The sequence below is a fragment of the Girardinichthys multiradiatus genome, chromosome 1, assembly GCF_021462225.1.
Source record: "Girardinichthys multiradiatus isolate DD_20200921_A chromosome 1, DD_fGirMul_XY1, whole genome shotgun sequence".
Lineage (NCBI taxonomy): Eukaryota > Metazoa > Chordata > Actinopteri > Cyprinodontiformes > Goodeidae > Girardinichthys > Girardinichthys multiradiatus.
Genome location: NC_061794.1, coordinates 34,727,720 through 34,754,901, shown reverse-complemented (window position 1 = coordinate 34,754,901; position 27,182 = coordinate 34,727,720). Strand labels below are relative to the sequence as shown.

General features: G+C 39.2%; 1 protein-coding gene across 8 annotated transcripts; it reads left to right on the top strand.

Annotated features, from left to right (window-relative positions):
* Nucleotides 1-1,281: 1,281 nt before the first annotated feature.
* On the top strand, nt 1,282-26,976 carry LOC124870730 (protein kinase C-binding protein 1-like). 8 transcript variants are annotated; one of them, XM_047369585.1, is made up of 21 exons: nt 1,282-1,496; nt 1,594-1,829; nt 6,541-6,611; nt 7,890-8,053; nt 12,198-12,341; nt 13,475-13,588; nt 14,402-14,494; nt 14,687-14,774; nt 14,860-14,915; nt 15,014-15,091; nt 15,184-15,299; nt 15,414-15,889; nt 15,995-16,123; nt 19,302-19,454; nt 19,820-20,329; nt 22,080-22,532; nt 22,634-22,779; nt 22,945-23,025; nt 24,245-24,323; nt 24,442-24,681; nt 25,801-26,976. In XM_047369585.1, exons 2-21 carry the CDS (start codon nt 1,816-1,818, stop codon nt 25,977-25,979), a joined length of 3,384 nt encoding a protein of 1,127 aa, XP_047225541.1. In that variant the 5' UTR covers nt 1,282-1,496; nt 1,594-1,815; the 3' UTR covers nt 25,980-26,976. The 8 variants fall into 8 exon arrangements, with proteins under 8 accessions (XP_047225541.1, XP_047225499.1, XP_047225500.1 ...); XM_047369543.1 differs by having other exon boundaries at nt 12,120-12,341; XM_047369544.1 differs by having other exon boundaries at nt 1,282-1,500; nt 12,120-12,341.
* The last annotated feature ends 206 nt before the right edge of the window (nt 26,977-27,182 follow it).

The following is a 27,182-nucleotide window of genomic DNA, read 5'->3' as shown; positions in this document are numbered from 1 at the left end:
AAAATCAGTTCTGAAATGCTCAGGTAGCCAATGAAGGAACTTTAAAATAGGTCTCATGTGAGCCTGCTCTCTGGCCCTTTTCACCATTCCTGCAGTTGAATTTTGAAATAACTGTAGTGTAATTTATGCCCCACTGCTGTGTTGCAGTAATTTATGCCAAAGGAGCCCCGACAAATATTAATACTTTACAGTAAGCACATGGACATACTTTTCAGTAGGCTAACATTTCTATAATAAAAACCTTTTTTTAATTGGTTTTATGTAGGGCTGCTCGGTAGAACAGTTGTTAGCACCACTGTGTTGCAGAAAGGTCTTGGGTTAGAATCCTGGCCTGGGGTCCATTTGCATGAAGTTTACATGTTTTCCTCATGCATGCATGTGTTCTCTCCAGTTACTTCGGGTTCCTCCCTCAGTTTTAAAACATGCATGCATGTAAATTCGTCTCACTAAATTGCCCTTGGGAGTGAATACAGGGTGGCTTGTGATGGATTGGTGATCTATCCAGAGTGTACCCCACATCTCACCCAATGACGGCTGGAGAAAGGCACCAGCTGCCCCATGACTCAGAAAGGATAAATGGGTGTAGACAATGGAAGGATGGATGGTCTCAAGTATCGTTCTGAGAAACTTAATCTTGGCTTTTAATTACCTGTAATTTCCAAATGTTAAAGAATTCATTGTTTAAAATATATAATTGTGTGTAACAGTTTTGAACTGAATTACTACAACACGTTAACTTTTCAATAATATTCTGATTTATTGAGAGGCACATGTAGTTGCTCCAATGCCTAAACGGGCATGAAATGGCCACAAAATGTGTATTTAGTCTAGCATAAGATTTTTATCTATATTTATTTGTATTTACATGTGCTAGATCACAGCCCCATTTAATGGCAGAGTTATGTGCAACCGTAGTCTATTAGTCTTCTCTGTGTGCTCATTTATCATACATTACAACCATGTGGAAATGTCCAAAAGTCCCAAAAAGGCAACAAAACTAAGTTACAGAAAACACTGCTCCTGGTTAGGATTTTAGTTTAGTGTGCTTGTAATAATATATTTTACTAAACATTGGCTCTATGCATTTTTGTGTTTACCACTGGGTGACCTTCTTAGATGCCAAGGTTATGACATCGACAACTATACTGTGTTGTGTTTAAATGTCATGTTAGCTTATTTGATTTCTTTCATAACAAGCTGTTGTGTAAATTAGTGTAGATAATTTATCATTTTATGCTTAATTATAGTTTCTTGCATTTTTAATAGGTGCAGAGCAGAAGCTTCTTTTTTTTCCTCTGAGTCTAGAGGAAGCAGAGTGGGAGGGAGGGGTTTAAACAAAGGCCCTCTCCACATAAAAAATGGAGGCTTGTGCAGGGAAGCCATGGTGTCCTGCTCCTAACACTCCACAGGGCTGACAATTTCACTCTTTTAACCCTCCACTGAGAGAGCTGCCACCAGATTCTCCTCCTGGAAGCTTCAGAACACTATCACAAAGGGTTTGTATGTCAAAAATACTCATCTTAATCATATATTTGTGTGGATTTAGATCAAGCACTGTGCTCATTTTTCTTCCCCTGTTTCTGACTCTCACAGAGCTGCCCCTGCCTGCACTGAACAAAGATAATTACTCAGGAAACATTTCGGCCAATCAGGCGCGGCCTTGTATCTCGCCTGCGAGGGAGGCAACCAGTCAGGATCTGGCTAACATCTGCGGGGCCTGATCGCCTTGCCTGAAGAGCGGAGCCTTCCCCGGCTGAGGGCTGAGAGTGTCCTCCATGTTTTATAAGTGTTGACATAACACTGTGTCAGGCAGCCATGCATCCACAGAGGTAAGCTCTGTCTTTTTTATCTCAGATCCTTCTGATATCAACATGGCTTCCTTTCTTGTTGTCGTGCTGACTTGTGGGTTTCTCATGATGAATGTGCACACCTTTAAAGTCAGTTTAGTGTGCAGGAGGAAGAGGAGGAGGAGCAGGGCTGGATTGGAGGCCTCGTCAGGCCTCTGCGCCTTCTACAAGGGTTTTTTAGGGTTGGGGGGTTGGGTAATGACTCTCACCTTGCTCTCTCTCTGTTTGTCAGGGTCACATGTGTGCCCCAGACACCCAGGCTGCCATACAGGAGGCAGAGCACACCATGGCAAATCCTTTTTCCTGTTTATAAGGCAAAAGGCGGATTGATCTAAAAGTTGCACCCTCATCTTCTTGCTGCTGCAGTCTTCTGTTGTATAGCCTGGCAGAGAACCAATGGGGGATGGGCATTAGAGGGCAGGAGGTTGGGGGTATTATGCTGTTTGCTGTTCCAGGGAGGAACAGCAAACAGCAACATATGTGCTTGAAATGAGTGAAGGTAGATTAGGGCATAACTTAGAACCGTTTAAAATATTCTGAAACTGAAATCTCCACGACTTTGTTTGTTGACACATGAGTTTCTAATCTTTACACTGCTCAAAGAATGACTACAGCTTCAAACCCATTTTTCTCCCAGTCTAATCTTTAGAGCCAAAAAAACACTAGACAATACTTATTGGAGTCATGGGCCTTGAGGTTTCCGCCCCTGACTTCTTCAACTGTACTGTGAAACTGCTTCCTCCACTCTCAGACACACACACAGTGGCCATTTTGTGTTCAGAGAGCTCATGTTGAAAGAACTTTGCCCTGCTTTTTACAAATCAGACACCAGGAAAAAGAAACAACACAAGATTTAAGAGGATCTTTGTATTATGTAATATTTAAACATCTAAAAAGGATTTAGGAGGTATTTCAATGATTGGATGTTTGATGGGGTTGTTTTCGTCGTCCTCTTTTGCTGCTTTGTATTTTTTATTTTATTTTATTTTTTTTTGTTTGGAACACACAAAACAGAAATAGGCAGCAAGGTTTGCCTTCAACTCAAGATTTATTGTAGCAAGCCAGACCAAGGTAAGACAGGTTTATTTTATATTCAGACAGAAACATTTCAAAATGTTTTTATAAGATTTTATTTTAGAAATCTAATACAGGATGCACAAAATGTAAGCAAATGCTTCAATTGTGTCATGATGTATATATCAGAACATACACTTAACACCATGTTACATCATGTAACACCATTATAGCAGTCTCAGCTGTGTGGGGGGAAACAAAGAAGGATCTCTTTCTCTTGTGGGCTGACACGAGGCATTTTTGATCTACATAAAACCTGAAAATGGTAACATCACAAGGCTTTTTGGGAGGGGGGATGCTGCGACTAATTCGCTCTGTAAAACCAAAACCAAAAGTTTAACTTTTACTAGGTTGATTATCCTTAGGTATTGTAAGCATGTGAGGAAGAGATAAGTCGGCAGTGGTGCTGGGAACCAATCTGGGCCTCCTTCTGAGGCAACAGGGTGACAGATGTTGAATAGCAGAGCCATAAAGCAGAGTCGTGTATGCACAAAAATCTAATCTCCAGTAAGTCCTTTATAAAATCCCAAAATTGGGTTTCATGCTGTCATAATCAAGATGGGGAATAAGCTAAACTGAAAGGGAAAACTAAACCGTCTAACGCAGGAGGAAAATCTCTGCATTGCAGCAAAAAAGGCTTTTTAAAGAGGAAGAGGGGAGCTTGCACACTGATCTGTACGGCACTGCGCGGTCGACCAATTGAGTTTCAGCCTGTTGGGCCTCCAGCCAATAGCAGGAAGAGCTGAGGTTAAAGATTGACAATCGGAGGGAGCATGGCAGGGAGAGCAAGGGCCTTCTGGAAAATTCCACAGCCATCTTTGATTCACCATGTACAGCTTTATAGAAAAATCCAGGTCTAAAATTTTTCTCTTCTTCAGGATTTACTGTTTATAATAGCAGGGAATGTCTAGTGGTTGTGATGCAATGGTCATTTAATGCAGTTAAAGGCGGAGTTTTATTAAATGTAGCTGTGTAATGTGTGACTAGTTATTTAGTGACTTTTAGGTTAGAAAAGTTCATCTCTTCCATATTTGCCAGTCTTGTGAGTTGTGTTGTATTAGAAAAATGGTCTCTGTTCGGTTTTATATTGCATTCTGCTTTGTAAGTTTATTTATTCCTCTTTTTTTTAGCCATTGGAACCATTATCAGTTGCTTTTATTAGGAGTTTCAGTCCAATGTATTGGTTCGCACATGATGGCTCGTTCCTGCATTTTAAAATGGCCATTTGTGAGATATTTATGAATTTAACAAACATTTTATGACACACATGGAAACAGGTTTGTCAGGATCCGTGGTTTTACAGTCGGGGGTTCTCCTTCTTGATGATGACATCTAATTATTCCATGACAGTGGTGTTCTCAGAGGAGAGGAGGGCGATGATCGAAGACATACAGGAAGAGGGGAAAAAAATCCAGACCGGTGCTTCTCATTCTGCAGGATTTTCCTGTGTCTCCTCGCTGTGCTTTTCCCTCTTGTTTCTGTGATTGGTTCAGGAAGGTTTGTCCTGACAGTACCGTCTTTTTTTTTTTGTTTGTTTTTCCTAAAAATGTTGGACTGTAATCTACACAGATCTCTCGCCGGTCCTGCTGCATGGATGTATGTGCCTGTGCCCGAGTCTCAGCCTTTGAGTGGGGGATGGGGGAGCGAGAGGGGGGGGTAGCAAGCTGTGGCCTCCATTTTCTGTGACGAGAGAACCCTGCTTGTCTTTCACAGGAGTGGAATCTGAAGGCAGTGACTCAGTGTTGTTCCTTTTTGTCCATCAGGTACTACAGTACTTGCAGAAGGGAAATGTCTTTTTTTTTAAATCTGATCTCTCTGGAATTTATCTGACTCTCTGCTGGGGATTTATTTGCCTAAGTATTCCTGCTTGATGGATCTTATTTCCTGATCTGAAAAAGCCCTTTGGATACCTTTTTTACTACATCTCATCTTGTCTTTTTTTGTGGCTGCAGCATTTTCTTGACAGTGATACTAAGTAGGTTTTGAAAATGAGGTGGTTGTTGTGCAGCTCTGCTGAAGAATGGCGAACGTTCTCTCTTTTTCAGGGCTTTGGTGGAGACTCGGCTAACGTCTCTTATTTTCATGTGGGCCTCGTTTGTTCACTTAGTCCGGAACAGGAAGGCCCTAAAGGGGTGTGTGTCTGTGTGTGCTTGTGAGAAAGCTGGCAAGCTGAAACAAGATCCCCATGTGTCATATATCTTAAGAAACTCTGTTTAATGATTTTGTTTTTATATTTCAGTTTTAAAAGCTGTCTCTAATTGCCTCATAGGAAGTCTAAGAAAGCATCAGCCTACATTTAGAAAGGTTTGAGTAATGGTCATTTTGTTTAGGTCTTTGGGTTGTACAAGAACAACAACAAATGGATTTAAATAGCTATTATTGCATTATTTGTGGGTTTAAGTGATTCTATCAACTCCTATTGTTTGGCTCATTTTTTCACACTCAGGCTTTTGGGCTTGAATTTTATCCACATCACATGCCCCCACAGGTTGGCTGCAATTTAATCAACTTTATCTGAAGTTTCTCTGTAAAGATGAAATGTGGAGGCATAAAGATCATTGTTCTAGTTTTCAAAGAGAAAATAAAACCATAACACAACTGTGGGCCTTTGAGTTGCAGATTGAAATCCTATCATTTAGCTGGAAACCAGAGCTGCAGCAGCCAAAGGTATAAACTGATCAAGTGTGTGACCTGTCAAGGGTGCTCTGGAGGGTTTCCTTCGCTGGTCTTTTGAATAAAGGGTACATCCTTGGAACAAGGCCCTGTGTTGCTTGGACAAAAGGAGAACCAAAGACCCTCATTTATTGCCAGACCCTCTTTTTATTCTCCGTTTTGTAGCCACACAGGAAACGAGTTGCTGCTGGAGCCTATCTTTATGCACAAAGAGAAAAGGATTATATTTTGCATGGGGCAGGATTTGTGGAAGGGAATCTCTATGGTTTGAACCTAAGCAGGTTTTTGGTAAAGATTTTGTCCAAGAATATTTAGATGAACTCGGCGGTCTCCAAGAAAAGGCCAAGATCCTCAGAGGGTTTGCTGTTGTTACTGAAGGGAAGGTGGTAGAAACATATACTGTTAATCACCACGTGAGGCTGTCCTCTTCAGTGTCATGGGCCAGCTCCCATTGGATTTCTTGTTACTATAGATCTGTTCACCGTTTGTCATAAACAAAACGCACCGCGGCATATTCAAGCAAAAATGTTATGTCTGCGACATCTGATGAGCGTGGATCCATGGAAATGCTAGCTAAATGGTCCTATGTGTTGTTGTGAACATCCATTTGTGCTTGATGAGGATGAGTGTTGCCATGGTGATTGCTACTGGTCTCTCTGTTGGAGTCTAAGGAACATTTTGCATCTTGAATGCAGCTAAAAATATGGAAAGTGTTTGAATGGCAGATTAAAAGTTAAAGATGCGTTTAAGTCAAATGAGATAAAAAAAAAAAAAAAAAAAACGGAAACTGGTAGAGTCCCTGTTGACAGGTCCTCTGGGACCCAGTGCCTTAGGTGGTGTTCCACTTGTTTACAGATAACGCTGACGTGGTTTCTGAACACCCCCTCTGACTCTGTGTTTGCCCCTCTTCCTGTGTTCCTGTGTGCTCGTGTTCGTTGCTGTGCAGTCTGGCTGAGGAGGAGATAAAGAAAGAGCCGGATGTGGTAGAGGGGATGGACGCTTCTCTGCGATCGAAAGGTAAGTCTCTTAAGGCCGTGCATGTCCTATCAGAAGTCGAACATGACAGTGTCAGAGAACACAAGGATGTTTTATTGGATTTTGAGAGCTTAATGCATCCTGATAGGCATTAGGGCTGCAACAGTAATCTGTTATGACTATGTGTTTTTTCAGTTAGGCATCAGTACAGTGTCCTGTTACTTTAGATTAAGTCTTTTATGGTTTAATTTTATTTACTAAATTGAACATTTCATTTACAGTGTTGTGAAAAAGATATATTTTCTAAAATGTATTTTTTCGTTGTACTTAAATGTGAAAATCGTCAACTGAAATACAAAATGCAGTTTATTTTTTTATATAGTTTCACTGGCCCTATGTGAAATAGTAACTGCTCTCTAAACATTGAGACTCCCATCAAGCAATTGTTATAACTGGCAGTGAGACTGCGGAATAATTTTATCCCACTCTTTATCCCACTGCAGAATTTTCTTAATTCAGTAGGATGAGTATATTGGGGGATTTTCAAGCATGAGCCTGTTTAAGGTCTTGCATTAGCATATTAGTTAGATTTGGTTGGACTTTGACTAGGCCACTCTGAAACCTTACATTTTTTACATTTTAGCAAACACCAGCAGTGGTTTTGCCCAGTCTCATTCACATTGTTTAATCATAAACGCCAACCTTAACTAAGGAAAGTAAGGCATGCAATGGTTTTAATATTGTTCTGAGCTCTTTTGTGACCTTCTGGATGAATCATTGCTGTGCTTCTGGGGTAGTTTTGGTATGCCAGTCACTCCTTGGCAGGTTTTCTTCAATTTGTGGATGTTTGCTGGAGTCCCTAATACTTACATATGGGGTTATAACCCTTTTACTGATAGATGTCAATGAGTTTGTTTCTTGGAATGGTTTAGTGCAGGACATAGTGTGGTGCTTTATGAAAACTTTTAGCCTGCTACGTGTTGTCATACCGGTTTTGTTTAACTGTTTTTCTTGGTTCTACAGTTCAGGCAGGCCTGAGTGTGGCAAGTGAAACTAAACCTAAAAATGTGATTTATTTCAGTTAATTCATATAGGGCCGGGTTGTTTTTTATAGCTATGTTGCCTGCTTTTTGTATTTTACCCAGGCTATTTCTGTCTGATGTTAAAATTTGTTTTGTCTGAAACATTTGACTGAAATCTACAGACAAAAGAGCGCCAATACTATTTCACAGGGGTTGATGATCTATTAGTTTGTAATTAACAGTGTTCAGGTCTAGCTTTAATGGTGTAATTTGAATGACACAAGCCTTTTCATCTCAGCCCCTGATGCACCAGGTTCAGCAGAACGATCAGCAGCACCACAGAAGCGAAAGGTGTCAAGTCCCACCCATTCCTCCAATGGACACTCCCCCTCAGACACCTCCCCCAGCCCCCTTAAGAAAAAGAAAAAGCCAGGGGCCGTGAACTGTAACAACAAAGACCAGGTGAGGCTCCTGGATGCTCGTTGCAAACTCAGGCATGGCCTGATAGGCTGCTTCTGTACGATTTTAATAGATGGTCACAAGCCCCTTTCAAACACGCACTGCTCTTCATTAATTTGGAGGTGACTGTATGAGTCAGCGTTGTGTGAACTGATGGTTTTGTGTAACATTTAAAACTACTAAAAGTATTACTGGGTCAGGGTTTGTAACTATGCATATAATTTTCTCTCTGAGCAAAAACAACACACATAATCTCATTTAAAACCAAATTATCTCTAATTCACTTATAGTTGTGCAGTGTGCTGACTAGGTTGCACAATATATCACGAATATCATCATTGGAATATTGGGGTGTGCCATATTTATATCACAAAGGACTGTTTGGGGTGCAGTAACTGTTGGCTAATATATTCAAGTATTATAAACTTGTATTTAACATGTTAATGTAAAATTTAGCCATTTGGACCTTTTTGAGCTGCCCTGTACTAACCAAACATTTTAGAGTGATGTAAGGCACAGACGTAATGGCCAGAGAGGTGAATAGGTTCCTGACAGTAATGCAGTCAGGCTCCTCTGTCCTTGCTTTAGTGTTAATAATTGCATAATGTATGCAAGCTGGAATTAATCCCTGAAGTTGTCCGGTCCCTGATTAGCCATAGTCTCCACAGCAGTTTGGCTTGAAAGCACCTCAATAGAAACATTTTACCTAAACAGACTCAATGAGCAGAACAGGGAGAAAATAAAGTAAACTGTTGACCAATGGATAAAAATATACGTGTGGATATTGAGTTTTAAGATAAATGCATGTTAAACTCAAACACATTTCAGACACTCTTCGTTTGTTTTGATACCTGTTGTTTACATTCATCACTTGTGATAATAAAAATTCCTCTATTTTGTTCTATTTGGGCTGGTACCATGACATGAGGAGAATATTTAGTTTTTTAATGACTCATTAAATTCACTATACTGCCAAAAGTATTCAAAAATATTAAGTTGAATGAGATCTCATTTAAATTTTTTTATTCCATAGGGTTTAATATGATGTTGGCCCACTTGGTTATGTAAGGTTAGGATGCAACTGCTTGGCCAGGGAACCCAATTTCATGAAGCTCTCTACACACTGTTCTTGAGCTAATCTGAAGGCCACGTGAAGGTTGGAGGTCTGCAGCTATTAACTCTGCAGAAAGTTTTACCTCCACGCCCTGAAAGCCTCACCATTCTGCTGACCCCACTCTGTCATTTAAGGTGTTCTACCACTTCGTGGCTGAGTTGCTATCGTCCCCGATCTCTTCCACTTTGCCATAATACCACTAAAGGTTAACTATGGAATATTAAATTGCGTGGGAATTTCACAACTGGACCTATTGCACAGATGGTATCCTGTTTTTGTACCTCGTTGGTATTCACCAAGCTCCTGAGAGCGACCCGTTCTTTCACAAATGTTTGTATAAGCAGTCTGCATGCCAAGGTTTGGGATTTTATACACCTGTGTATCTGGAACTGATGCATTCAATGATTTGGATGTATTATTGAATACTTTTGGCAATATAGTTTATGCTTTGACTTTGTATGGTAAATTTGACCTCTTGTCTTCACCACGAGTACAAACAAAACATTTATGTAAGTTTAAATTAATTTCAACAATGAAACAATATCTTTTAAAAGGATAAGCATCAGAATGGCTGCGTTCACACTGCAGGGAAATGTGACCCATATCCGACCTTTTCATGGCAGTCAGAACAGTCCAATTACGATCTTTTCACCTCCAAAAAATCCAAATTGGGCCACTATGTGGTGCTAAATCGGATATGTATCCGATAGTTAGAGCGGTCATGTTGCATTTCATCCAACTTTTACGTCATTGTCCTGGCTTCGACTACGTATCCACACAGACTGCTCTGCAGAAGCAGCACTACTCCACAATAGGCCGTTGCTAAGAGTTTTGCTCACCTTTTTTCTTACCTTTCTTTGTTTTGTTATGATGTGGTCATAATACAGGTCCTTCTCAAAATATTAGCATATTGTGATAAAGTTCATTATTTTCCATAATGTAATGATGAAAATTTAACATTCATATATTTTAGATTAATTGCACACTAACTGAAATATTTCAGGTCTTTTATTGTCTTAATATGGATGATTGTGGCATACAGCTCATGAAAACCCAAAATTCCTATTTCACAAAATTAGCATATTTCATCCGACCAATAAAAGAAAAGTGTTTTTAATACAAAAAACGTCAACCTTCAAATAATCATGTACAGTTATGCACTCAATACTTGGTCGGGAATCCTTTTGCAGAAATGACTGCTTCAGTGCGGCGTGGCATGGAGGCAATCAGCCTGTGGCACTGCTGAGGTCTTATGGAGGCCCAGGATGCTTCGATAGCGGCCTTTAGCTCATCCAGAGTGTTGGGTCTTGAGTCTCTCAACGTTCTCTTCACAATATCCCACAGATTCTCTATGGGGTTCAGGTCAGGAGAGTTGGCAGGCCAATTGAGCACAGTGATACCATGGTCAGTAAACCATCTACCAGTGGTTTTGGCACTGTGAGCAGGTGCCAGGTCGTGCTGAAAAATGAAATCTTCATCTCCATAAAGCTTTTCAGCAGATGGAAGCATGAAGTGCTCCAAAATCTCCTGATAGCTAGCTGCATTGACCCTGCCCTTGATAAAACACAGTGGACCAACACCAGCAGCTGACACGGCACCCCAGACCATCAATGACTGTGGGTACTTGACACTGGACTTCTGGCATTTTGGCATTTCCTTCTCCCCAGTCTTCCTCCAGACTCTGGCAACTTGATTTCTGAATGACATGCAGAATTTGCTTTCATCCGAAAAAAGTACTTTGGACCACTGAGCAACAGTCCAGTGCTGCTTCTCTGTAGCCCAGGTCTGGGGAATGCGGCACCTGTAGCCCATTTCCTGCACACGCCTGTGCACGGTGGCTCTGGATGTTTCTACTCCAGACTCAGTCCACTGCTTCCGCAGGTCCCCCAAGGTCTGGAATCGGCCCTTCTCCACAATCTTCCTCAGGGTCCGGTCACCTCTTCTCGTTGTGCAGCGTTTTCTGCCACACTTTTTCCTTCCCACAGACTTCCCACTGAGGTGCCTTGATACAGCACTCTGGGAACAGCCTATTCGTTCAGAAATGTCTTTCTGTGTCTTACCCTCTTGCTTGAGGGTGTCAATAGTGGCCTTCTGGACAGCAGTCAGGTCGGCAGTCTTACCCATGATTGGGGTTTTGAGTGATGAACCAGGCTGGGAGTTTTAAAGGCCTCAGGAATCTTTCGCAGGTGTTTAGAGTTAACTCGTTGATTCAGATGATTAGGTTCATAGCTCGTTTAGAGACCCTTTTAATGATATGCTAATTTTGTGTGATAGGAATTTTGGGTTTTCATGAGCTGTATGCCAAAATCATCCGTATTAAGACAATAAAAGACCTGAAATATTTCAGTTAGTGTGCAATAAATCTAAAATATATGAATGTTAAATTTTCATCATGACATTATGGAAAATAATGAACTTTATCACAATATGCTAATATTTTGAGAAGGACCTGTATTGTAGACTCCCATTGTTCAACAACGCAATAAAAGAGACGTTGACCTCTGTTATTACTTCTGTAAACGGCGTGCTGCTGTGTGATGGCTACGTTCTCCTTCTGCGCATGTGGGTTGCTTTGGAGTTGTGAACAGTTCAGACTGAAGTCAGATGACGATCTCAATTGCTTAGTAGTCCAAAAAAAAATCGTGTTTCAGCAAAATAATCGGATTTGAGCATCCAGACCTGCAGCGTGAACGTAGCGTAAGATAAAATCATGCATTGCAATCGCCAGCCTTCGGCCCACATTCTAAACCATCATTTAGTAAAATAAATTTAAGGGACTTTACCAGTTTGCAAAAAGCACCATTGTGTAGGTTTTGTTGCTTTCATTGTCCCCTGTGCTGCTTACCCTGCTTGTCTCACCTTTTAATATTACCATGTTTCTGTTGCACTGCACCTTTTATGTATTCCTGCGTGTTTTTTGAAACCTGCCCCCTGTTTCTCTTGCCTGCATTTCAGTCAGAGCTAAGACATGGTCCCTTTTACTATATGAAGCAGCCAGCACTCACCACAGACCCTGTTGATGTTGTACCGCAGGACGGCAGGAATGACTTCTACTGCTGGCTGTGCCACCGCGAGGGTCAGGTGCTCTGCTGTGAGCTCTGCCCCAGGGTGTACCACGCCAAGTGCCTCAAACTACCAGCCGAGCCCGAGGGCGACTGGTTCTGTCCAGAGTGTGAGGTATCACGCTGAAGACGTGTGTTTGTGTGTTGCTGTGGGCATAGACAAATGCTTGTTAGATTCAGCATGGCTTAGATGACAAAATGGGATGTCCCAGTGAAGACATAAATCAGTGTAATGACCTCCTTTAGCCTGCATGGAGGCCTAAACATGTAGACAAATGACCCAACACGGTATATCATCCTGTCATTACAGAAAATGCACAAAGTAACAAAATCTGATGAGCATGGGCAGTCACTGACAATCATACAGTATAAACACAGGTGCATCTCAATAAATGAATGTCCAAAAGGTGATTTATTTAAATAATTCAAGTAAAACCTATATAATTAATTTTGCACAGATATTTTTCAGGTATGTTTATTTTGATGGTCATAGCTTACAGCTAATGATGATGGCCTACATGTTCATGGAAAAGACTATAGTGGGGGAGCTACAAAAGGCCATTGCTAAAGAAGCTGGCTGTTCAAAGTGCTGCAGCCAAACACTGGGATGAAAAACTGAGTGGAAGGAAAATGTGTGGTAGAAAAAGATGAGGAAGAACATTGAGCTGGGCCTAGCCTGAAACCTAAATGTAATTGCAGTGATAGCAAAGTTTGTAGATGTTTTCATTTGGATCCTTCACTTTAGAAGGTTGTCCTGCCCGAAACTAGGATACCTGCTCAAAAAAATCCAAGATGACAAATCAATTGAGAAATACTCTTTATTTGATTAACATTATGGCTATAACACGTACATTTACCCAACAACAATGCTGTAATGTGAGTAGTCTGTCAAAAAAAACTCTCCTGTTTATTTGATGATTTGCGTTTACAATTTTTGAATTATTTGAAATGAATCTGTTTTACATTAATCTAAACTACTACTACTACAGCTTTCATAACCTTTGGGAATGGGAGACAATAATGCTACTAGTCAAAATACGTTCTGTGCATTTGCAGCTCAGTTTGTGCAGCTTCTGAATTTGTTTAGTAACAAGTCTTCCAAGCATAACTAAAAAAAAAAAAAAAAATCTTAGTTTCTTTTAAGATTTACATCTAAGATGGCCTGTGAAATGAACTTTACAAAGTTTAACTTTGCTTTTTTATTGTTATGATACAATAATTCCTGTCATTATTTTTATCTTCTTTCAGAAAATAACAGTTGCTGAGTGCATTGAAACCCAGAGCAAAGCAATGACAATGCTAACAATAGACCAGCTCTCCTACTTGCTGAAATTTGCACTCCAAAAAATCAAACAGCCTGGGGTAAGGGTGCAGTTTTACTCATTATATGCATAACACAGATACTGAGTTAATATAGAAAAGTCCTGCAAAAACAGCACCCTCTGGTTACCAGCACCCCTGGTAAAGATATGCCTAAAAATCACCAAATGTTGTTTTTTCCCCTAATGCAGTAGCATCCTCCCACACCAAAAGATCTAGAAACATCCCATCTTTTGTCGGAGTAGACTCGTTCAGTAGGGAGGAAAACCTTAAATTAAAGCTAAAGTTTTATTTTTTTTGGAAAAATATGTGAAATTCCTGTAAAATGTATCTGGACCAGTTTTTAAATCCGAACATTTGTACGTTGGTCAGGTCGTCTAAAAACCTGTATTTAATAATCCATCACTTGATATTGCACAGAGGTAAATTTCTCTTGCACTCTTTAAAATGGGAAAGACAAAACATTCAATTTGATGTCTGTGATCTTCGTAAGACAAGATCTTTTCTTGCAGCCATTCCTATCTAAATTCAATGGTATTCTGTCAGAGCAGCAATTAGAATGCTTAAAACAGCAGAAACTGGGAAAAACAAGGTTGTACAAAGACGTATGTGTCTTTAGCCACAAATGAGGGGGTAGATGAAAGAGGTTTAAACCAAATCTCCAAAGTCTTGCTGCTGCATTTTCAATGTGAGATTATGCTACTGCAATAAAAGGTGAATTTATTTAAAAACCTTTTACCCACATCTTTAACATGGCTGCCTTTAATGGTGAAGGGTGCTACAGATGCAGGAGGTTAGTCTTTAAAAATTTAGGCTTTAACAGTTGTTTGTTCCCTGCTTGTGTTTAATGAGCAGACGGAGCCTTTTCAGAAGCCTGTGTCTCTGGAACAGCATCCGGATTACGCAGAGTACATCTTCCACCCCATGGACCTAAGTACTATAGAAAAGGTACTACCATTTTATAATTACCCAAAACCAGGGTCAGCAAGGAGGAATTAAAAGCACACACAGGGACAGAATTAAAAATGAAACATACAAAACATAAGACCATAAAAATATAGCATGCGATGTGAATTGGGGTGATTTTTCACAGAAATATTTTATTGACCTTGAATGTATATATTTTTAACTTTTTGATAGAATGTCAAAAAGAAAATGTATGGCTGCACTGAGGCTTTTCTTGCTGATATAAAATGGATCTTACACAACTGCATCATCTACAATGGAGGTTTGCCACTTTGTCAGATATAAATACTCCTTCCGTTGTGCAAACTCCCAAAGAATAATATGATAACTTATTTTATTTGTTCCAGGAAATCATAAATTAACGGCAACTGCAAAAGTCATTGTCAAGATCTGTGAACATGAGGTAAGGGCATTTTCCTAAATTGGTAATAGCAACATTTTATGTTTTAAAGGAGACTAAATAATGCGTCATTAATATCATTATTTAAAATCCATTTTTAGATGAATGAGATTGAGGTGTGTCCAGAGTGCTACCTATCTTCATGCCAAAAAAGGGACAACTGGTTTTGTGAGCCATGTGTAGGTTTTTATTTTATCTTAAAAACCATATTTATTGAGAATGTATGTATTTGAAAAACTAGATTGAATTAATTTTCACTTGTTTTCAATAGAGTCAGCCTCACCCTCTGGTTTGGGCTAAACTGAAGGGTTTTCCTTTTTGGCCAGCAAAAGCACTACGAGAGAAGGATGGGCAAGTAGATGCACGCTTCTTCGGGCAACATGACCGGTAAGTTACACTTTGGACACTAAAGAGAAAATACTCCTGTTGTACTGAAGCTGATTTAAGCTCCTGGTTTTTCTGTGTTATGATTTAATATGCATTTTGCCATCTTCCATGCAGTGCCTGGGTTCCCATCAACAACTGCTACTTAATGTCCAAAGAGATTCCTTTCTCTGTAAAGAAAACAAAGAGTATTTTCAACAGCGCCATGCAAGAGATGGAGGTCTATGTGGAAAATATCCGCAAGAAATTTGGCATCTTTAACTACGCACCCTTCCGCACTCCCTACACACCCAACAACCAGCTACAGATGCTAGTGGATCCCAACAACCCCAGTGCTGTGATGGTGAAAACGGAGAAGCCAGACAAGCTCCGCTTTAACTTTGACATGACTTCTTCTCCCAAGATGATCCTCAGCAAGAGTTCCACACCCAGTGGGATGAGTCGTCGGGCCTCAATGACAGAAATGCCTCGGTCTCCAATGAGCACCAACTCCTCGGTTCACACAGGGTCTGATGGGGAGCAAGAAGCTGAGAAGATGAGCAGGAACCCTGCCTTACACTACAGCACTGGAGAGGAATCAATGGACTGCACTGGTATAAAATACAGTTTAAGTTCGTTTTTGTTTTGACCGCCATGGCAATGAGGTTACTGCTTTGAAATATTTGGAAAAACATTTTTTTCAAATCTTCTAATTACAGCATCTCCTGTGTCAGGGAAGGCTGGTCCAGCTGCCAGTGTGAGCAGCAGTCCAAAGCCCATAAGCTCGGCACTGGTTCCTAAGCAGGAGAGAACTGCAGGGACAGGAGGCATTCTCAACCTCAACCTTGGTCAGTTTAAACTAATGTTTATGAGGTATACTACCCTGCAAAAATGTAGCTTTTCACCACATTACAAATACAAACCTCAATGTATTTTAATGAGATTTTAATAACTGCAAAAAATGTATATAGTAGAAGGAAAAGGATAGATGGTTTGTACTATTTTTGGTTTTAGAAAATATAAATCTAAATTGGCGGCCATTTGTATTCAGTGCCTTTTTTCTCTAAAACCTCTAAATGAAATCCAGTGAAACCAATTGCATTGAGAAGTCATATTACTTATCACCTAATTAGTGAACCTGTATGTAATTGTCAGCATACAAAGAGCTGTTCTGTGAAGGCTACAAATGTTTGTTGGAGAACGTAAGTGATCAAACAGCATCTTGAAGACCAAAGATCAAATCAGACAGGTCGGGATTAAAGTTGTGGAGAGGTTTAAAGCAATAACAGGTTATCAATCAATATCCCAGGCTTTCAGCGTCTCACAGAGCACTGTTCGTTCAATTATCTGAAAATTGAATCCTACAAAGACATGGACCTAAGCTGGGCAGCGAGAATTTTAATCGGAGAAGCAATCAAGAGACCTGCAGCATGTTTGGGGTTAGAGATCCACAGCTCAGGGGGAACAATCTGTTGACAGGACTTTTGCCCCATCCTGGCTTTTACTGTAGAGTGTTGAGAAGAAATACATTTTTGAAAGACCAGCACATGAAGTCTTGTAAACAGTTTGCCACAAACCATGCAGACAACACAGCACATACGTGTTAGAACGTGCTCTGGAGACGAGACCAAAATGTAATTTTTTTTTTTCCTAAATGCAAAAAATCTTGTCAGTGCGTACAATATTGGTATCAGAAAATACTTTGTGGAATGCAATATTTGTTGACTAATATATTCCGTTGATGTGTTCATGACACCTCTGAAGTTGGATGCAGAAATATATAAACCCAAAATAGAAGCTTATATTTCAATTTTCACCACAATTGAAACTTTTAATTATGCTTTAATCAATTTCATACTATTCAACAATATAAGAAAAACAAAGGATATGAATAAATATGAAGTCCATGGAAGCAAGATTAATCAAGTCTTTTAAAATCTCCTGGTTCTCACTCACCTTCACATTTTGGACCCAAATATTCAGTCTGTACTGCCCATTCAATGCCAAGTCAATTTCATGTACTCCACACTGTTTTTGGGTGTACAACTCTGGTTAAAAAGAGCAGGTTATCCTTCTGTTTGAAGCAGATCTTTCAGCTCCAGAGTTGATCTTCCTCTCACTAAAACCTCCTGTTTTGACTGAAAATTCAGTTTAGAAAACCCCTTTTCCAGTGTTGAGAAGTAATCTTCCGTTTTGTTGGATCAAAGTTAAATGATTGTACAATTACAGATCTTGTCAGCACCGGTCGGTGAAAACACCCCTGATCTCTGCACGTGTAGCGACGTGCTGTTAGCCATCTGTGCCTATGGGGCTCAACACTGCCCCCTATCAGTGCGAAATATTAAACATTTCACACATTCATTAAATATATTAGATAGACAGTGGAACGTTAGCATGTTTAGTACATGTGTATATTGGCGATATAAAGAGAGACAACAATGGCCATGCGGCAACTGCATGGGCTTCAGACAGTGTGTGACACAGCATCATCGGTGGTGAGGCAAAGCTATTCACTGCCTCACATTGCTTTTTTCCCATGTATTTGAATACGAAATACGTAAATTCAGTGATTTTGATCGTAAAAATGTTGAAATCCCACAAAAAACTAATTTATTGAGCAGTCAAGTGGAAACATTTATTTTCTCCTATTATTGCTAGCAATTTACTTCTCATTATAAAACTGTCTCACCTGCCTTATGGAGAGCCGTTTCATTCAAAATTAAATAAAACAAATACTGCTATTGATAAATTATTAATAAATATTCCATGAAATAACTAAATATCCACATGAAATAAAACAAAAATAATTGTTAAAAGAAATTTTCATCTTATTTTATTTAATTCATTTCAAGATTTATTTAATTTACTTAAAGATTTATTTATTTATTTATTCCATAATACAGTTTTATTTTGTGACACTTTTATTTTGTAAAGCTACTTTACGTATTTCAATGACTTTTACTTTTTAACCCCGTTTTTCATTTTAAGCTCTTTTTATTTCATGTTCTTATATTCAAATGAGGGGGCGGAGTTTTATCTATGGGGCGGGGCTGTGACAGCAGGGCCGAGCTCAATTCGTGGCTGTGGCCGGAAGAAGCATGCCGCTCCTTGCCAGAAGACAGCCTGCCGGACGGAGCCAGGGGATTCTGCGAGGAAGTCAGAAGGTGCCAGACCGGCCGTAAAAGCGGGCCACGGCGGATAAAACTCCGCCCCCTCATTAGAATATAAGAAGATGAAATAAAAAGAGCTTAAAATTAAAAACGGGGTTAAAAAGTCACAAAATAAAACTGCATTATGAAATAAATAAATCTTTAAGGAAATTAAATAAATCTTGAAATGAATTAAATAAAACAAGATAAAAAATTATTTTAACATAATTGTTTTGCTTTATTTAATCGGGATATTTATTTATTTCATGGAATATTTATTAATAATTTATCAATAGCAGTATTTATTTATTTAATTTTGAATGAAACAGCTCTCCATACTGCCTCCCCTGACTGCTCATCACATGGGCCAGGAATTAACACTTTATGCGCCAATAACATATTCAGCTTGTTGAGAAATTGAGAAGTTGGATAGAATGACATATTTACATCTGATTTTATCCCAATATTTAACCAAAATTTGCCCATTGAGCTATTTTGGAAAGACGAATGGGCAGAAATTTCAGTCTGAATGTGCAAAGCTGGTAGAGGCATACCCTCAAAAGACCTGCAGCTGTAACTGCAGGAAAAAAGTGGTTTTATTAGCTATTAACTCTAAGAGGCTAATTGTAAATGCAGGCATCACTTTGTAGATTTTATTTATGAAAAAATCTTAAAAACCAATGTATCCCTTACTTTGCTACAATTATGCATTCCTTTGTGTTGGTCTATCACATCAAATCCTATTGGAATACATACAATTTTTTGATTGCTATATGACAAAATGTGAAAAGTTGAATGCGCTTAGAAGGTGGCATATATCACATGTCTACCAGTGGACATACAATCATTGTTGTCCTGTAATTTCTGTTTAAATCAGATCGAGTAAAGGCTGAAATGGACCTGAAGGAGCTAAGTGAGACTGTGCAGCAACAGCAGCAGCAACAACAAGCAACCCCAGCTACTGTCACTATTCCAAAGAAGCCCATCAGGAGTCTGGACAAGACCATTGAGAGCTGCAAGGCGCAGCTTGGTAAATATACAGTTATATTTTGTAGCAGTTTGAAACCTTGATTTGAATTTGATAACTAAAATATACATTATTTTATGTTGTCTAAATACAAATTTGCCACTGTAGAATATTTTATCAGCTTTGTACAGCAGTTATGAATAGCCTGACACTATTCTTCTGTATATTGGGCTCATGTAAAACTGTCATCTCAAGCTACTTTACAAGAGAAACAGATTGACTGCATACCACATAACCGTATAGAGTCCAATTACAATACAATGCAGGAAAAATTCAGAGTCAGTTAATCATAAATGCCAAATTAGGCAAATGTTGTCCATTTTATTTGTTTTACTATAAAAATGTAAATTTTACCTTTGCCCACACAGGTATTAATGAGATTTCTGAAGATGTGTATAAAGATGTGGACCACAGTGACTCTGAGGACTCGGAGAAATCTGACTCCAGCGACAGCGAATATCTCAGTGATGAAGAACACCGGTCAAAGAACTCAATACAGGATGAAAAGGATAAAGCAGAGAGAAAAAGGTCAAAAGCGAACGCAGAGGGAGAGGGTAAGGAGGGGGTTACACCGACGGGGGATAAAGCCACCGGCCCAGAGCCTTTGCTCAAAGACAAACTGGGCTGCAACGGCCCAGACAGGGATCTGCAGGACAGGCCCAGGACACCTCAGTCTCAACCCGTCACTGAAAAGCCTAAACCGTCCGAGGAGGCCAAAACAGCTGCTCCATCAGCTGAACAGGACTCTGATTCTGAGAGAGAGCTTGTCATTGATCTGGGGGACGAACATGGAGGACGGGACTCAAAAAGGCAGAGAAGAGAGCCGAGCTCCTCCGCTGCCAAAACTGTCAAAGAGTCCAATGCTGCAAAGGCGGAAGGTGAGGCTTTGATGTCCACTTTATGGTCATATTCTGTTTGCATATGTTTTAAGATATCTACTAGGAAAAGTAAGCCTAACATAAGATACCCTTTAGGACATGCCATGTATGCTCTGCTGCACGCCAAAATCTGTTCATCTGTTCTTGTTTTCATATTGCATTCACAGTGACACTGGAATGCATTGATTGAAAATATACTGGAATAAACATCTGCGGTAGAATAAATGCAGTTGGACTTGTAGATGTCATGTTCAGATTCTCTGATGTTTTCAAGAGACCACAATTGGTCGGTGTTTTTTGGACTGCTGTACAAAAAACAGCGTTTTTACGCGGTCTTAAAATGTATGGTAATAGCTTTAGGTTTTTCCAGGTAAAGAATGAAGAGTATGAAAAAACATACATATTTTCAGGCTTTATTGCATACTTTTACTTTATTATGTTTTCTTAAAGTAAAAAATCTCAATTTGTGAAATTGTAATTTGTTTTATGTTACCCCTTCTATAAAGCATGATGTTATTCCTAGTTTTCCTTAACATGGCTGATTTAGTTTAAAACATTTATTAAAATGCAAACCATTTACAGTTTTTATGACAACCCTTTTAGCCACAGCCCTAATATTTGAATAACATTTCTATTTTACTCCCAATTAGTTCCTTAGATTTTCAAAAATAAATTTAATCTTATATTAAAGACCAGGGTTTTAGTAAAGTCTTAAAGTCTTACATTTCTATACTACGTCCTAAATTACATTTTGTTATCCACCAAATTTACATGTTCTGTATTTATTGCGGCTTCCATCTTATTTTTTGTTTTTGAGAAATCTGCTGGCAACATTTATTCATTTCATGACTTGCTTGAGGAATTTGGTTATTACACTGTTACAAAACTACAAACCGCATAGTGGACGGAGGCAATAAGGCCTGTTGAAAGCAATTTCTCAGACATTCATTCTCTGCTGCAGACCAGCAAAAGAATTTGGCTTCTGAAGCTGTCTCAGTCTATGTTTAAGCAATTTGAACCCAAAAGGTTTTATTTTTTGTCTACCAGCTCCTTAGTTATGTTAAAATAAAATTTTTTAAATGGCTTAAAACGGGGTCTTTAACTGTGGGCAGAAATCTGTCAACAGTAACTGGCTTGAATGAAAGTATACGCTGAAGGAATGCATTGAAATTAGGTAAGCTTGATGTACAGGTACTTGGGTCTCATGCCAGCGCAAGAAACTCCAATTTCATTTGACAAAGATATTAATTAAGGTATTAAGACCTGACTGAATTTTTTAAAATAAATTACCTTATGTTCAAATCAGAATGGTCTTAAAGAGTCTTATACTTAACGTAGTGAAACTTGCTGAAAACATGGAAGAAGACGCAAACGCTGTGATTAAGGACCAAGTGTAATTATCTTCCACGAATGTTACCTGACTGCATTGTAAATTATCGTTAAATATTTGTATTTGCATATAAAATATTAGAAGAATCCCTAAAATTTGGGTCTGTTATTTTGAACTGGAAATGTTTAGCATTAACGTAAGTTTTTCTTTTTTTGTTTTTTTGTTTGTTTCTCTTTCAAATTTCTTTCAAATTTATCTTTTTTTTCTGCCATCTCTCAACAGCCCCCCAAAAACTAAAATTCTACAAAGTGGCTTCAATTGTGATTCTTTTTCACATCTTTTAAGGTTTAAAATGATAAAGTCAAAATCCTGGCTTAATAACCAGTCCTGATTTTTTTTTTTTTCTTGCTTTTTGTTTAGGTAAGCTGCCTGCATCTGCTGCATCAGGTACACCGACACGAGATGCCGCTTCCAACCCGAAAGACTCCTTGCAACCTGCTATCACAGCAGCACTCAACCTTGTTTCCAATGCAGCATCTGGTCAGCCGAGTGCCTCTACAACCACCAGTGGATCTACAAGTGCTCCTCCTCCTGGCTCCACGACATCCACAACACCCACAACTGTAAAAAAACAGCGTCCGCTACTGCCTAAAGAGACGGCTCAGGCTGTGCAGCGGGCAGTTGTGTGGAGTCCCACTAAGTTTCAGACATCATCACAGAAATGGCACTTGCAAAAGGTTCAAAGGCAGCAGCAGGATGAGCAATCGGCTGCCCAGACGCCGGGTCAGAGTCAGGCGCAGACACGCAGCCAGCAGCTGCAGTCACAGCAGAACTCCTCCAGCACTCGCTATCAGACCAGACAAGCAGCTAAAGGTAAATAAAAAAACACCACTAAGATGGTGCATCGTAAAAATTAAAATAAGCATTTGAAGATGTTTAACTTCTCATAACATTTCACCATCTGTCAACTGCAGTGCAACAAAAAGACCCAGCACAGAGTGTGTCCACATCAACAACAGGACAGGTCACACCTGCTGCCTCATCTTTGGTGTCAGCAGACTTGCAGATCCCTACAGTCTCGGCAGATGTAGCAGCAGATATAGCCAAATACACAAACAAAGTAAGTCAGGTTAGAAACAAACATGTGCATTATGTAACATAAAAATAAGACAATAAAACCAAAAGGGGTAATACTGAATCCTACATAAAATTACTGCTCGGTTGTCGGAATATGCTTTTTCAAGTATTTAAAATGTATATTTTATAGTTTTTCTCCACTTTGCAGATAATGGACACAATAAAGGGGACAATGACTGAAATCTACAATGATCTTTCTAAAAGTACATCAGGAAACACAATTGCAGAGGTAATCCCTCCTATTCAGATTGTTGCCTCTTGAGAAGTCATATTAAGAAACTTATAGTAACAAATGAGCCGCCACAATGTTTTAAGTGTATGGCAGTGGGTAGAATATGTGCAGAGGATACAGAGGCTAGCCCTTGACGCAGCTGTTGCATGTCTTCCCCTTTTCTCTCTGTCCCCTTCCTGTCTGTAAAACACGACTAGTGACACAAACAAAATCAGGTTATGGCTAAAGACTCCAAAATAAGGTTTAGTGGACAAAATGTGCTCTGCTTAACTTATGGCTGAGGTCAGTTTGCTCTGCAGGAGCATTCAGGTAATGCAGTGCAAACAAGTGAAGACTTCAGCAAATAACGAGCAGTTTGTGCACGTACTTAATATGTAGAACTCTTATAAGGCTGTTTTCCAACCTTGTTTTTCATTGTAGACGTTGGTCCTTCTAACTTGAAACATTCACATATGGAGCGGTTATCACAGTGTGTGCAATGCTCTGAGAAAGTTAGCAAGTTATCCTTTTAAGTCTAGCTTGGCAGCACAGCTTAGAGTTGTGTTTTACCAAACTGTAAGGCTTGTGTCTAAAGGATATTGCTTTAAAATGGAGATGTCTTTTATTTTTATTAGTATTATTCAAAGTTAAAAAATATTTTTTGCCCAAACATCTCACACTGTTAAGCATGACAATGAAGGAGAAATGGTTATGGGCTGTTTTTCATTCACCAGACAAGAGCATCTATCCGACACCCAGTCGACTGAGGAACTCCTCTCTATATGAAAGTATTTCTAGAGTAAAACTTGAAAGAGTTTTATTTTTAATCAGATAACCAAAGCCTACCTGAATCTGAGTCATGCAATGGATGTGGTGTGACCACAGTATGAAGGAAAACCAGTAAATTTATTCAAATAAGTGAAGCAATGTAGTAAAGAAGGGAAAGCCAAACTTCTCTTAATGTGGGAGCTGGATAATATAAATTAGAAATAAACTACTTAAACTACTACTAAGGTATTTCTGCCAAATGTAATTCTAAACCCCAGTCAATTACAGGATGTAACATTTTTTATATTGCTATTTCTGTCCTTTTCTAAAATAAAGGTTATTTTACCTATACACTTTGAAAAGATCCAAAGACCGAAAGATTATTTTAATTACACTTATTTAAACAGGTAGTACTTTCTTTTAACCTTTTTGGTGATTATACTCGTTTTTATTTATTTTTTTGTTACAGATTCGACGGCTGAGGATTGAGATTGAAAAACTCCAGTGGCTTCATCAACAGGAGTTATCAGAGATGAAGCACAATCTGGGTAGGTTTCCAGCTTCCAGGACTGTATGAATTTTATGTGATTAGCTTTAGCTGTCTAAAACATAAATCATGGTTTTATTCATCGATGCATTCGTATTGAACTTCACACTCGAATACAGAGCTGACAATGGCAGAGATGAGGCAGAGTCTGGAGCAGGAAAGGGAACGTTTGGTGGCTGAGGTGAAAAAGCAGATGGAGTTGGAAAAGCAGCAGGCGGTGGATGAGACAAAAAAGAAGCAGTGGTGCGCCAACTGCAGGAAGGAGGCCATCTTCTACTGCTGCTGGAATACCAGTTACTGTGATTACCCATGCCAGCAAGCACACTGGCCTGAGCACATGAAGTCCTGCACACAGTCAGGTAAAAACACAATTTTGGATACATTTGGCATCTGTTGCTACTGCAGCCTTTGAACAATGTAAACTGGTTAAAAAAAATAATGTGCAAATTTCAGTGCGTGGGCATAAGACCCAAAATAATTAAATAAAAGGTAGTCTAATCCACTACCGGAGATTTTAACTGGATAATGCCTTGCAAAAGTATTCCTATCCTTTGAACAATTTCAAATTTTTTCACATTACAACCACACACTTTAATCTATTTTATGTGCTGATGAAAAGTATCCTCTCAGCGTGATGCTGTCACCACCATTTTCACAGGCATGGCTTGTTCAGGTGCTAGTTTTCCATCACGCATAGCATTTCTTGTCATGTATGTAGGCCAAAGGGTTCTGTTTTGGTCTGATCTAACCAGAGAACCTTCTCCCACATGTTTGCTGTGTTCCCTACATAGCTTGTGGCAAGTTGCAAACAGGTCTTCCGGCTTTCTTTTTGCAATTCTTCCATAAAGAACAGATTGATGGATTGCACAACTGACTGTCCCACTAACGGGTTCTTCCACCTAATCTGTGGATCTCAACAACTCTTTCAAAATGGCCATGGCCATCTTAGCTGCTTCTCTGATTAATGCGCTCCTTTCCTGGCCAGTCAGTTTGATGGAAGGCAGTGACTCTGCAGGTTTGCAATTCTCATACCTTAACTATTTTAGAATGAAGGACTTGTTGTTAAGCTCTGTGAGATGTTCAAAGCGTGGGATGTTATTTTTTAACCCAACCATTCGTTATACTTCTCCACAACCTTATCCCTTACCTGTCTGCTGTGTTCCCTCGTCTCTGTGATTCTGTTTTTTCACTTATGTTCTAAAACAGACCCCTGAGGTCTTCACAAAACAGATCAGGTGACTTTTAAAACCAGTTGGTTGCAACGTATTATATTTGGAGGTATCTGAGGAAGGGGGTTAATACATGCACTTGCAACACTTTTCTCATAAAATTTAATACATTGAAGTTTTTGGTTGTAACCTTTCAAACGGTATGATTACTTTTGTATAAGCTCTTTTGTGTGTATTGGTATAAGTTAATAACAGTCACTGTCAGACATGTTAAGTGTGCCTTCTCTGTTGTATTTTGCTCTCTCCCAGCCACAGCATCTCAGCAGGAGCCAGAGGGGGAGTCCAGCTCAGAGCCGTCGGTCAAACCATCAGGCCACTCTCCTGCTGTGCAGTCCGTTCCCTCAGCAACAGGCTCAATATCGGACAAAAGCAACTCTCCCACATACACTGACAAAAGCAAGGACAGTTCTGGCGTAACTGTGACCTAACTGATACACTACAGACACCTCTGTGGAGTGAATGTGAGACAGGTGGCCTCTAAGATGGTGCTTCAAGCCCTGCACCTTGATGACAAATCACTTTTTTTCTTTCTTTCTTTCTTTCTTTCTTTCTTTCTCTTTCCATTCCCATTTGTATATCTGCTCACTGGACTGTTTTTGTTTCACTTCTCATTCTCAGTTTCCACATCTGTGTTTAAGTCAGTTAACCATGTGAAAGTAGTCTTGTCTCGAGATGTAAAATGTCTTCATAATGCGGTTTTGTGTTATTGCTCCGATTGTATCATCCCAAAGGATATCCTCTTCATTTTCTCTATCCAATGCTGCTCTACAGGACTTTGCTGCTGTTTTTATTTTGTTGATTGTTCTCCATATTGTGAGACAAAACATTTGAAACAGCCTTCAACATTGATGCACAATAATTATGGTGCCATCACAGATATTTTGACTGAGAAGTTCTTTTCTTTGGTTTAAACCACACTTGCTTCATGTCGAGCAGTGCAGGTTTAAACAAAACATTTCAGTCCATCATGTCTGCTTCATGTCAGCGGTGGCGTTTTGGTTTCAAATCAGTTTTGTATTGTAGTTCTGTGTTGTACAGCCACACATTTAAAATAAAAATTAAAAAATCAGATTTATTAAAAAGACTAAAAAATTTAAACTGTACAGTTTTTGTAAGAAAAAACTCGAACAATATTTATAGTGTTACATGTTTTTATAGTATGTTTATGGGAATCACATTTCTATGTGTTTAAGAAAAGTTATTTGAAATTAAATTTCTTCACATGAATGTCAGCGCTTAGTGAAGTCTTTGTGTAGGCAGTTACCCAAGGCTGATGTAAATCCAATCAAAAATGTGTCCAACTGAGTAGACATAAATATAAATTGCTTTTTCGGCCATATATTTCCTGTGAGCATGTTTGTGTTGAGCTTTGTCTTGTTACTGTTTACATATTGTAAATAGAATAAATGGACTTGTGAAGAAAAACTTGCCCAAGCCATTCAATTCATCAGTACAGATGCGAAAATCCAAATGAGGTTTTCGTCCATTTAAAAAATTGGAGTAACTTTAAAAAGTTCATTTTAATTCTATTTTGTTGTTGCCAGTACAGCAGTTACCGATCATCCAATTGTAAATCGATGCATAGACCAAGAAGAATATAGGCTGCATGGGCTTTCTAGCTGTACGTCAAT

Bases quoted from the DNA above. Each gene is read 5' to 3' on its own strand.
- LOC124870730 (XM_047369542.1), top strand. From the start codon at position 3,750: ATGTACAGCTTTATAGAAAAATCCAG. The intron at 22,533-22,633 runs GTAAATAAAAAA...TGTCAACTGCAG, and splicing joins GACCAGACAAGCAGCTAAAG to TGCAACAAAAAGACCCAGCA. The intron at 23,026-24,244 runs GTAATCCCTCCT...TTTTTGTTACAG, and splicing joins CAGGAAACACAATTGCAGAG to ATTCGACGGCTGAGGATTGA.